Source organism: Hippichthys cyanospilos, chromosome 7 (genome assembly GCF_059441005.1).
Source record: "Hippichthys cyanospilos isolate Australia breed blue-spotted pipefish chromosome 7, RoL_Hcya_1.0, whole genome shotgun sequence".
Lineage (NCBI taxonomy): Eukaryota > Metazoa > Chordata > Actinopteri > Syngnathiformes > Syngnathidae > Hippichthys > Hippichthys cyanospilos.
Genome location: NC_142375.1, coordinates 19,542,504 through 19,554,749, shown reverse-complemented (window position 1 = coordinate 19,554,749; position 12,246 = coordinate 19,542,504). Strand labels below are relative to the sequence as shown.

The window sequence follows — 12,246 nt, the reverse complement described above, 5'->3', positions numbered from 1 at the left end:
ACTCACCTGGCCGGTTGAGTTGCAGCTCGCCACTCTGCGAAATCATCGGTCACATGAAACGATGAACGTTCAAGGTCATAATTGGAACGTGGAAAAGTTTGGAAAAAAATCATCTTACCCTTGTTGATGAGATGGCCCTGTTGGAAAAGCGGGAGAAATACTTTAGCGACTGATTTTGAGAGCAATATAAAATTTGAATAGATGGACTGAAATAAATTTGAGTTAACCAACAAATAATCCAATTAATAAATTATTAGGCCAATCAATTAATCCTTTAGAGCAGCAGATCTCAAATGGGGGTGGCAGTGCTCCTGAGGTTTGTTCCAGTTTTTGCAGTTATTTGCAAATCTAATTACAGATGAATCGATTATTAAAATAATCGTTGTTGCAGCACAAATAGATACAGGCCAACAGAATGGTACCACTTGTTAATATTTTTTGGATATTTTAGAGCAGGGGTGTCAAACTCATTTTTATCGTGGGCCGCATTGTGGCTATAGTTTCTATGGAAGGGCCGTTATGACGAAGAAGTTAGAAATTTTCAGTAGAATATGATCTTTGAACATTTACCAAATCAGAGGCCAGAGAAAAACTATTGGTTGTGGGGGTGGGTGGTGGTCCATGTTTTGTGTGTGTGTATGTGTGTGTGTGTGTGTGTGTGTGTGTGAGAGATTTTTTTCTGTATGTTTTTTTATTGTAATTTATATATTTTAATGTTTTTTTTATTTTTATATATATTTATATTGTATTTTTATATTTTTATTCATTTTATAATGTTTATTTTTTATTTTACCTTTAAAAATTTGGGCAAATTTGGTATTTTAGCCAGAAACTTGAAGTTGTCATTAGCATTTGGCGGGCCACATTAAATGATGTAGCGGGCCGAATCTGGCCCCCGGGCCTTGAGTTTGACACCTGTTTTAGAGTTTCATTTTTTGTACGTTTTTTTTTCATTGTACAAAAAAAAACAAAGTGTCAAAATATTGTTTCCTATTTTTGACCATTTTTTTTAACGCCATAGCTCCGGGAACCCCCTTTTTGAGAGAAACGCAGAACAACCTTTCTCAGTGTAATATTAATTTATATCTCTGCATTTTCTGCTTCAAAACGTAAATTTTGTAGAAAATAGAGTGAAAAAGGAACCGACACCACTTTACCCTCCGATAGACCCTTACCCAAATAACAACATACGAATATACAGAGAGAAACAAAGAAGACGAAAATGTATTATGAAATGCTATTACACGTGATGTTTTCATAAGGAGTGCCAAACGTGTTTGTGTAACACGTATAATTTTGCCTTTGTCTGATAGTCCAGGTGAGAGAGCAGACAACTACCGCTAAAGATAACTCCCTTTCAATTCCCCCTCACCAAACCAGTCCTATCAAAAACCTTCCACACAATGCATTAGTAAAATGTGTCCTGTAAGATTGAAAACAAAACGATATAACCGTGTACAATGCTGAACAAATTATCATTCAACATCAGGAAGTGCTTTCATTCGGACTGTTTCAAATTTAACTGGAGAAAAACAATGGGTGGTTTACAAGACATCGTTATAATAGTTACTGGCTACTTAACTCGATCATTGTCGGTATTTTCACACCCTTCTTTACCCTAACACTTGAAAATCCATCCATCCATCCAGTGCTTATACATGCTTATCCTTACGAGTTTCGCAGGCTTGCTGGTGCCTATCTCAGCTGACTTCGGGGAGTAGGCGGAGGTTAGGGTAAATAAATACCGCATTTTCCGCACTATAAGGCGCACCGGATTATAAGGCGCACCCTCAATTAATGACACATTTGAAAATTTTTTCCATATATAGGGCGCACTGGATTATTAGGCGCACCCTCAATTAATGACATATTTTAAAACTTTTTTAATCATAGTAATACTCAAAGTAATAACAATAATAACTCAAATAATAACTCTAAACTCTCAGAAGCATAACCTTGTTCAACTGTAAACACACAAAAGAAAGAGGTAAAGCTTACTTCATCACTTCATTCCCCATCTACGAATCCCAATCTCAAAATTGATCCATATATAAGGCGCGCCTGATTATAAGGCACACCATCAGCTTTTAAAAAAAAAAAAAATAATGCTTTTAGGTGCGCCTTATAGTGCGGAAAATACAGTACATATGATTGAAGGCCTGAATTCCAGAAAGATACATAAAAATTGATCTTTAAATAGGAATTTAATGAGTTAATTGGGAAGTTCAAGCAAGTTACGCACAGGCTATGAATTTAAAGTTTACATGAACCTGTATTAAGATCGGTGTACATTACGGTTGTCTAAATATTTTCCACTGGATTTATTTTTTTAATAAAGCAAACTTTTGAATTAATGTTTAGTGGTTTTATTCTAAAATCGATTAAAATTGTAATCGACCAGAATGACTGATAAAAATTGATATTTTTGGCCATGTTGCCCACCCCTAATTTCATTATTGTGATTATGGTTTTTCAAAACCAGGTGTGTGAGTTGAGACTCATTGTCTTATTTATAAAAATAAAATGAAAAATATTAAATCGATAAAATAAAAAGATAATCCATACAAATAAATAAAATAACAATTTCCACTAGCCTTCCTTTGATGCAATGAAGCGATACATTTATTTTTTCAGACTTCCAATGCTCCTCATCCAAGAATATTTCTAATAAATGACAAACACTTCGGTAAAGAAACTATATGGCTCCAATCCGCAATTAGTCCCAACTGTCACCTGTGATGCTCTTAAAGGGCCGGTTTCATGCACCTCCCTCTCCAGTTCTTAAAGGGGCAGTAGCACAAATGTCAATTTTTGTGCTACCTCTACGTATTATACATTATTTTGAAGGGAATTAAGTGTATCCCTCTATCTTAATTTTCATTTTCTGAGACAAAAACCTGAGTTTGTGAAAACGCACAATGCATCAGTATATTCAAATCACTAAAAAATGTTTCAATATTATAATGTAAGTACCAGCATGAAGAGCTTTAATGCATATTGTTTCAATCTCATTCCAAAACTACAAAAAACTACATTGCAATGCCCCATTCGATTTTATTTTTGAATATCTGCCCTTGTTTTGACATTTTGAGATTCTGTTTTTGACAGTCAACAGGAATCAAAAGCAAGCGTACGTTGACGCTTCACTTACCAAAGTGACCCCACAGGAGATAAAGCAGCAGGAAAATGTAGCCCGATCTCATGATGCTGCTGGTCTCATGGGGATAAGTCCGCTTTGAAGGTGGGAGTCGCTGGGGAGGGAAGCAGAGCCACGAAATGTAAGACTCAACACTAGTTTCAACAATTAAAAACATACAATAAGGACACTTAAACTCAGGCATGGGCAAAATTACGACCTGATGGTCCAATAAGACGTTTAATCTGGCTCACCGAACATGAAAAAAAATTTCAATGAGTAGTTAAATACATGGGACTTGAATAACACTTTTGTAATGCTTTTGTTGATTTTCTTTTGAAATTAAAGCACGTTTCCTAAGTAACTCGCAGTTTTTTTCCTCTTATGAGACGTATTATCAAAACGCTCCATTAATCTGCACTCCTCCTTAAACACTTCATAAAAACTCAGTGAGGTACTTGAAATCGTGTTCCGAGATTCAAAATACTGCAATGTGAGCGGCTGATAAAAATCAGGGAGTGGCCATGCGATTCTTTTCAGAATGGCCTCTTGTAACCTTTATCATTGTCGCACAAAATGTCTGTCTGCATCAGTGAGAAGAATGCTGAAATTCAACACTTATCATCTGGACAATAAACACAAAAAGCTTATGATGTGCTATTTTTAAGAAAACTTTAGGGGAGAAAACAACCATTGTGATGTCACGTTGGGACTGAGAGAAAAAGTCATGTGCGTATTTGGAATACAGTATCTTAAATTTTGACATTTGGGGTTTCATTAGAGAAATGTTCTTTACACTGAGTCCACTTGGCTGGACTGTGGGAAGCCCAATGGCTCTGCCTGTTGTCAAGACAACATTGCGCTATATAGCACGATATGTTTTCTGTAATCTATATTGCGTATCTTTATTTGTCTGTGTTGTGTATCTGTATTTGTCTGTATTTGGTACACGCAGCATTCATTTTAACCCGTGGGCCTGGAAGGGGGCTCCTCCCACCTGTGGTCCCTTGTGAAGGTTTCTGATTTTCCCCAAATTGGGGTTTTTGAGTTTTTCCTTCCCCTTCTGGGAGCTTTGACTTTGTTGTGTACCTTACACCGAAAAAATGTCTCTGTATGACTTCTGACCTCTTTTCACCTGTGAAGCCCTTTGAGACTTTGACGATTCAGGGCTCCACTAATAAAATGTGATTGATTGATTGATTGACTAAGTTTGATGACAGCTATGGGCTTAAAAATCCATTTTTACTTGTCTGCATGAGAATATGAATAATATTAATTATGAATAAGGAAGTCACCGCGATCTTTGTTTTCCCCTTTTGTCAGGATAGCACATGTGACTAACCAATCGCTTCATCTCTCTTTAATCTCAATTGCTCATTCCATTATTGCGCCACACTTTTTTGTGTGTGTGTTTGGTAAGCGTCAATAGTCCCAAGTGTTCTGTGTGTTTATTCAAGTTTATTCCTGCAGGATTAGATAAACATTGACGCGGCAATTTTGCGTTTTCCAAATCTGGACCTTCACTTAAGTGAGACAAACATTTGTTTCCTTTATATGGAATTCATTTATTAATTTATATGGAATTGTGAATGTTTTTGACTGAATGTTGTGGAAATTTTCCACTAAAATGTTTGAGTTTTTTGTTGATTTTCTCAATGTTGAAATGCATGCCCATGATGAATCAAATACCATGAATGTTTTGAACTCCAAGAGGAATTAAATGAATCTGTTTTGATTGCTGTCTCATTGAAAATTATTATTTTGAGTGAAAAATCGAAAATTGTGAATAATTTGAAAATTTGTGGAATAAAATAGTAGCCCAGATGGCATGAATTTTCAAACTATTAGATAAATGTTTATTGGGTTTATCCCTTCAATTAAAACCAATTAAAATTGTAATCGTTCAGAATGTCTTGTGAAAATTATGATAAAGATTCAAAATTAGCATAGATTACCACGGTCTAAATATTTTGAAGCAGACTTTTAAATACTGTACATAATTGTTGTTTGATTACTTCAGTTATAGTCGATTAAAATTGTAATAATCCAGGATGACTAGTAAAACAATTTTAATTTCATTTTTTGGCCAGATCACTCAGCCCTAATTTCTTACTTACATATTCAAATGTCTAAACTTTTTTTTTTATATTACAAATAAAATACCTATGTAAAAATGAAGTTATAATAAGACAACTGTATAAAAGAAGAGAATAAAATACCCATACAGCACCTAACAGCATGTAGACATACTATAGTAATATACACGATAGTTTTATACATTTTAACTAAATATTAAGTTACTAAAACAAATTAGTAATAAACACTTCAGAGCTATATATATTGTTAAATACAATAAAAAAATAGTTCTGTAATTAAAATAATAAAAATTCAGTTCAGGCAGTTAAAAATGTGTGCAATGTCCATGTAGAATCTGTTATTCCAGATTCCGTATTCCACAACAACCATGCTGTTGCCAGGGATACGCAACATACGTTTGATCTAGTTTGCTATAATTATTAATTTTCTATTAAATTGTCGGCTATTTGCATGATTTTTCTTTTTGATCTCGAACCAAAAATCACCCAGAATCAAGTTGCAAATGTAAGATGATATGTTGCTACTATGATTCAAAACAGGAATGGCTGCCTCGGCGGCGATACGGTACTACTTGTTAAAACAAAGCTGAAAGTCTTACCAAATCTCCTTGTTCCTTCGGCATGCGTGTGCGGGCGTGAGAAGCAGGTGCACCAGTGAGCTCGAGGAATAATCACACTGAAAGTGACACCGCTAACACTGCAGGGAGTGGTTGGGTGGGAGTGGCTGGGATTTAGGCCGTTGAAATGGTGTTCTAGCTCCAATAGTATTGAATTTTTTTTATGGATGGTGTGAAGGAATTCAACCTATATCAGAGCACAAACCAAGCACCAAGTCAAAGGAATTGTTTGTCGACATCACATATAGGATTGAGATTGAAAATTTTGTGGTCTGATGAGTCTCGAGTGTGTAATGCGTGTTATTTGTATATTTTTATATTTTATATTTATTCACGTCACTGATCGGTTTCACAAATGTTGTATGACTGTTTTGAGGGGTAATTTTACACATTTTATTTGCACCAATCTGACGGTTTATTTAATAGAGTCATTAAAATGTTTTCCCTGTTTAAAGTATTTACTTGGTTCTGTAAAGCAACTGAATTACAGTATCGTAATTTAATTACAGTAAGTTCTTGCATCCATCATTCATTATTTGAGGCTGGTTGTTTTTGTTCTACCAGACTGAACTTTCACTTGCCAGTTTTTGTGAAATCTAAAAGTTTTTTTAAGTTGTGGTAAAAATTCTTTGGTTGACATATATTTAAATAATTTAGCGTGTTACGCTTTAACTACGTAGTAATATGTATTTTAACTACATAGTAATATGTATTTTACTTATAAACAGTAAAAATTAAAAGTTTTTTCAATAAACATATAGCCCCATCTTGTGATCGGATCATTGGTTATTTTATTTATGTATTTATTTATTTTTAACACGTTAGTGGACAATCGTGATCGGCCCAAAAATCTTGATCGTGTAAAGCCCATATATTAAATAACGGTCATGAAGGAAGTAGTTTTCAATCAGTGACTGGAGTGAACGCACATATGCCAGCAGTGGGCCAAGAAATCTGGTAGAACTGGTTTGTATGACAGGAGATTAAAAAGTGAAGTAAACTAAATGGAAAAAACAATAGGGTAATTTCATACGTGTATGCTATCAATTCGGATTTAATGTCATAATATGTTTCATAATACACAGCTGCTCAAATATTTAGTGTCAGTTAGGAATATCGTTTTGTTTTTTAAAAAGCGTATTTTTTAATTTCAATTAATCTCACAATAAAATAATAACCATCTTAGTTTAATGTGAGGAAAGAGACACGAGGTCAGTGTCATAAATGAGAACAACAGTTCAGGATCAAATACATTTCAAATCCGCAAGCTTTTTGGGTTATTTAACCAAAGTAGTAATCATTCTAAACAATGGATGGCACTATTGTAGTGTTTAAACGCGGAGATCACAGAGCCATTGGAACAAATATTTTTCTGCCGCTAGATGGCAGTAACAAAATAAAACCCATCAAGTTAAGTAATCAAAGAAGAAAATTAGCCAATGGTGTTACATCGCTTGACCGGCATATCCGCCGTTTTATCAAAAATACGGAAATCATGTTTTCTAATGACAGGAATCAATTATCTTAACACTTTTAAGAAAAGGTGGCGTTATTGGACCCGAACCAAAAAAAAAAATATATATTTTTTTTTGCGACGCACGTAACGTACTGAAGCCAGCATGTCATGGTCGAGGCTCAGAACCTTTCGCTGGTATCTAAACCGGACGTCCACTCTCGGGGGGTTTCTTAGCCCCGCTGCCACCGCGAAGCTACAGGCTAAACGTCAGCTTGACTTCGGCTTCAGCAGACCATGCGTCACCACGGCTGGAGGCGAAGTTCGGGTCAGGTTCGCTCCAAGTCCTACAGGTACGGTCGCTTCGAACCCCGATGTTTAAACTAGTGAGCTGCTCCAATTTCAGTAGTAGTAATAGTGTTACAGATACTTTATTTGTTATTCCATTTTTTAATTCATTCATGTTAAACTGATCAGAAGTGCCAAAAGTACTCAAACTGGTTCAATTTCTGGATTTAATTGCACGAAAAGTAGAAGCTTTGAAATCAAACATGTGGAGATTGTTACTGAATTCTGCAAAAAAAAATCAAGCAATAGACAATTTCCAAAACATATATGTAAGTTTTTTTTAGAGTCCAAACATTAAATCCTAGGTACTTATATATATATATATATATATATATATATAATATATATATATATTTCCCCCCTATTTCTGTTTTCAAACGTTTGGCTGAAGAAGGATGTAAAAGTGTCTGCTTCAAAATGAATTAGTCTTCACTTTAGGTAATTTAGTTGTAAAGTAATGATTTACTTTCAGGAAATAGGTAAAAACAAATCTATTACTTTAGGTAATCTACAGTTCTATAATCAGTTACTTTAGGATATTAGTTACTAAAGTAATCAAGTGTTTAGCAAAACCTACTTAAGTAATTTATTTACTTTAGTACTAAAGTACTAAAATAAACAATTAGCTTAGATACTAAAGTATTTAATTACATTAGTACTTAATTATCTAAGTACTTAATTCATGAAGAATCATACAGAAACTCCTTTAGCCAAACACCTGAAAAAATTGATGAAGATATAAATGAGTACCTGGAATTGAATGCTTGGACTCTTAAAAATCTTTTTAAGTAATATATCTTTGTGATTGAATGAGTTAATAGTGATGTTTGAGTATGCGCATGTGGGTGTTTTTTTGTTTTAATTAAGCCTCTTGAGATAAGTACTTTAATATCTTGTTCTCCACAGGTTTCTTGCACCTCGGAGGCCTCCGCACGGCTCTCTACAATTACATCTTCGCTAAGAAGTATGGCGGCTCATTCGTCCTGCGCCTGGAGGACACGGATCAAAGCAGGCTGGTACCAGGGGCTGCCGAGGCCATCGAGGACATGCTAGAATGGTCAGGTAAGGCGAAGCTGTGATGTCATCCAGCTATTGGAAATATGATCTTTCAAGGCTGAATTTGTGCTCCAGGCATACCTCCAGATGAAAGTCCACGCCGTGGCGGACCACTGGGACCTTACATGCAGTCAAAAAGACTGGAACTTTACAGGGAAACGGCGTCCCAGCTACTGGAAAGCGGCCACGCCTATTACTGTTTCTGCAGCCCGCAAAGGCTGGAGCTGCTCAAAAAAGAAGCCTTGAGAACAGGACAGACTCCCAGGTAGTTAAGGTAGTAGATAGTCAGTTTATCTTCTATTCACTTGTCTTCCGTCCTTCTCAGGTATGACAACCGGTGTCGACACCTGCGGGCCGAGCAGGTCCAGGAGAAGCTGGCCCAGGGAGCACCACACGTGATCAGATTTCGACTTGAGGAGGGAGCGGAGGCATTTCAGGATCTCATTTTTGGGTGGAATCGTCACGAGGTGGCGCAGGTAGAGCGCTCGTCCTACTTTTTGCCGGCGGCTTTACGATACATCTGTTAAACTTCTTAATGACTTTGTTCAAGGCTGAATTTTGGTGAGGTTACACTTGGATTACAAAACCTGTAGAATGGCCTCGCTGACAGACATCCACATTTTTAATATTTGTTTTTTTACTTATTAAATCAGGTAAAAAAAAAAAACAAACAAACAATTTGATCAATCAAGCAATTTTATACTGTGTACGATTTTTCCTGCCGTCATCACTCCTACCAGGTGGAGGGCGACCCCGTGGTTATAAAAGCAGACGGTTTCCCCACCTACCACCTCGCTAACGTCGTAGACGACCACCGCATGAGGATCAGCCACGTACTTCGCGGTTCCGAGTGGCTGATTTCCACCTCCAAACACCTTCTCATGTATCGCGCCCTCGGATGGAAGCCGCCGGCTTTTGGACACCTGCCGCTGCTGACCAATAAGGACGGAAGCAAACTCTCCAAGAGGCAGGGGGACATTTTCATCCAAAAATTCCAGAGGGACGGCGTCCTGCCAGAGGCTTTGCTGGACATCACCACAAACTGCGGCTCAGGATTCAACAGTGAGTTTGAAGTTGTTCAGCATAAGAAATTGCACCGTATCATCCAGTAAGAACAAATTTGAATTGCGCCCGTAGCGAATCGAGTGGGACGAACGTTAGACGAGCTGATCTCCGAGTTTAACCCCTCCAAAGTCACGACGCACTCCGCCCTACTCGACCTTGAAAAACTTCCAGAGTTCAACAGGTGAGTTACTTTTGCTGGAATTTGTCATTTTGATTTTTTGTTTTTCGTCTACACTTTGAACGCTTTTGACCAACAGCAAAACTATCCTATGATCTGCCTTTGCCTTCAATGGAGATGTATATTTTTTCTCATATAAAAAGTTCTTTTAAAACTTCTCTGATGTTCATTTATCAATATATTAAAAAAAAAAAAAAGATAATTAAATCACACTGTTTTGGGGGATGGTTTTTCTTGGTCACTTTTAAATCAGCCCTAGCATTTTGACTTTGGTATTGGTGAAATGGACGTTAATCATAAATCTACCCCAAAAACATGGAAGCCACCCAGGCATCGACCCTGTATGCATAATGGACAATCAGCCATAATTTCCACATTGACGATAAGCAAAATGGGCCCACTCCTAAAAATGGACATGATAAAACATTCTGTTTTCATTAATTGGCTCAATAATGACATCAAAATGTCTAAATCAGAGAAATGTTCAATGAAAAGACACTGATTGAAAGGGTGTTTTTGTACTTTTGGTTGGTATTATAAATTTTAGTTTTAAATTTCTCCAGTTTCCACAGCTTGACCTGCTGGAAGTGAGGGAATCCAAAATGAGGAGGCCTTGCAAACGGTCACACTCACACCATTTTTTCTCGCCCCTCCCAGAATCCACCTGCAGCATCATATTGAAGACGAGCGACAGTGCAATTTTTTGATAAAGGATCTGCAGGGACAAATCCCACAGGCGTACATGGGCGAGATCCAAGATGAAGATGTCCTGCACGAGGGTTATATCAGGCGGGTTCTACACTTACGGAAGGTAAACCGTTGCTTCTTCAGGTGCAATCTAACTGCAAATAATATACATATGCCTAAAACATACAATTTGTTGTTGTTGCTTTTGGCCACAGAGTGCCTTTGCCAGTCAAACTGAAACTATTTCTCTCGATAGGGTCACATCTCCTATCTGCGGGAGCTGGTTTGTCCCGCTTACTCGTACCTGTGGGTGCGTCCTTCCTTCACCAGTCAGCAGGTGGCAGCACTCTCCTTGGAGGCCCGGCACGTTGCCACACTGGCGATTAAGTATGCCCCTTTTATACCTGGCTCACGTACGCAAGCAACGGGACATAAATGTCCTTGTTTTGTTTTTTTTACAGGTTAGCAGAAGAAAGCGGAGAGGCAGCCACCGTGGATCAAATCAGCTACGATTTAAAGAAGCTGGCCAAGCAAACCAAAGGCACCAAATACAGGGACGTGATGAAGCTCCTACGGCTGGCTCTCAGTGGATTGCAGGTGAGCGAAGACAAGACACATTTGTGCAAAACAAAATTGAGTTGGTTTTGCTAGTGTTTTTATTTTTTTTTTTGTCCCTGACTCGACCTGATTGGAGACATCCTTCCATTCATTTTCTATACTGTTTATTTTCATGATGTGTCTCATTGAGTGGAAGTCATGTAAAAAAAAAAAGAGACAATAATATATTCTCTTTTAAGTATAGGTATGGCTCCTTGCCCGATTAGGTCATTTGTGAAATTAATAAAACATTTTATACATAAAACTCTCTCAATTGCAATTTTGATCAGAACCGGGTTATCTTTTGAAGATTAATAAAATATTAAGAGACAGCTTTTTCCTGACCTGTCCCAACTTGTTGATATGTTGTCAAGTGGGGGCACATTGGAGATAAAAAAAACAAATAAAAAAAATGGAAACGACATGGAAACGATCCCAAACTTTGAACATTATCTCTTTATTTATCTATTTATCTACTTATCTATTTATTTATTTATTTAATGGCGCCTATTTATTGCTAGTTGGTTCTACAAACAAAGTAAGTGTCTGTACAAAAGTAATCATCACAAAATCTCAATAAGTAGCTTCTGGAAAACCCGCAATGCACTTGAATGCATAAAATGGATTGCGCAATAGCAAAGGATGACAGTAATTGTACAAACACTTTAAAGTCTATTTCCCATAATATGTTGCCTTTATGTAGCACATTTATGATGACAACATTAGAATTACTGCGCTGACTCAGCTGCCAGAGTGGCAAAATGCAAACATGAGGTGGATTATAAAATTGCTTGTGTCTGCTTTCATTTATCTTTCTCTTTCTCTTGGCCTTACAGCAAGGACCCAGCGTAGCAGAAATGATGGTGGCTCTGGGACCCGCTGAGACCATCTATCGATTCCAGAAGCTTCTTCTGCTCGATGATACCAGTTTGCCCGCACCGACTCCTGTCAGAGCTTTTGACTGATGCCTAATATAACACAAACTAAATGAACAATTTGCTGCGTCCTATTTT

At 37.1% G+C, this 12,246-nt stretch overlaps 2 protein-coding genes across 2 annotated transcripts in view; one reads left to right on the top strand and one right to left on the bottom strand.

Annotated features, from left to right (window-relative positions):
* LOC148421479 (uncharacterized) overlaps nucleotides 1-5,892 on the bottom strand; it is a 35,151-nt gene extending 29,259 nt beyond the window's left edge. The window contains exons 1-4 of the mRNA XM_088418664.1: nucleotides 5,832-5,892; nucleotides 3,152-3,251; nucleotides 119-137; nucleotides 7-34 (exon numbers count right to left, since the gene is read on the bottom strand). Coding sequence (XP_088274790.1) covers nucleotides 7-34; nucleotides 119-137; nucleotides 3,152-3,251; nucleotides 5,832-5,855 — 171 coding nt within the window. The 5' untranslated portion in view covers nucleotides 5,856-5,892. The remainder of the gene's footprint in view (nucleotides 1-6; nucleotides 35-118; nucleotides 138-3,151; nucleotides 3,252-5,831) is intronic.
* Nucleotides 5,893-7,299: 1,407 nt separating this feature from the next.
* ears2 (glutamyl-tRNA synthetase 2, mitochondrial) lies at nucleotides 7,300-12,228 on the top strand. The gene is made up of 10 exons (XM_088420232.1): nucleotides 7,300-7,655; nucleotides 8,557-8,712; nucleotides 8,782-8,971; nucleotides 9,032-9,182; nucleotides 9,447-9,768; nucleotides 9,844-9,952; nucleotides 10,607-10,760; nucleotides 10,893-11,023; nucleotides 11,098-11,233; nucleotides 12,070-12,228. Exons 1-10 carry the CDS (start codon nucleotides 7,469-7,471, stop codon nucleotides 12,196-12,198), a joined length of 1,665 nt encoding a protein of 554 aa, XP_088276358.1. The 5' UTR covers nucleotides 7,300-7,468; the 3' UTR covers nucleotides 12,199-12,228.
* Nucleotides 12,229-12,246: the final 18 nt, after the last annotated feature.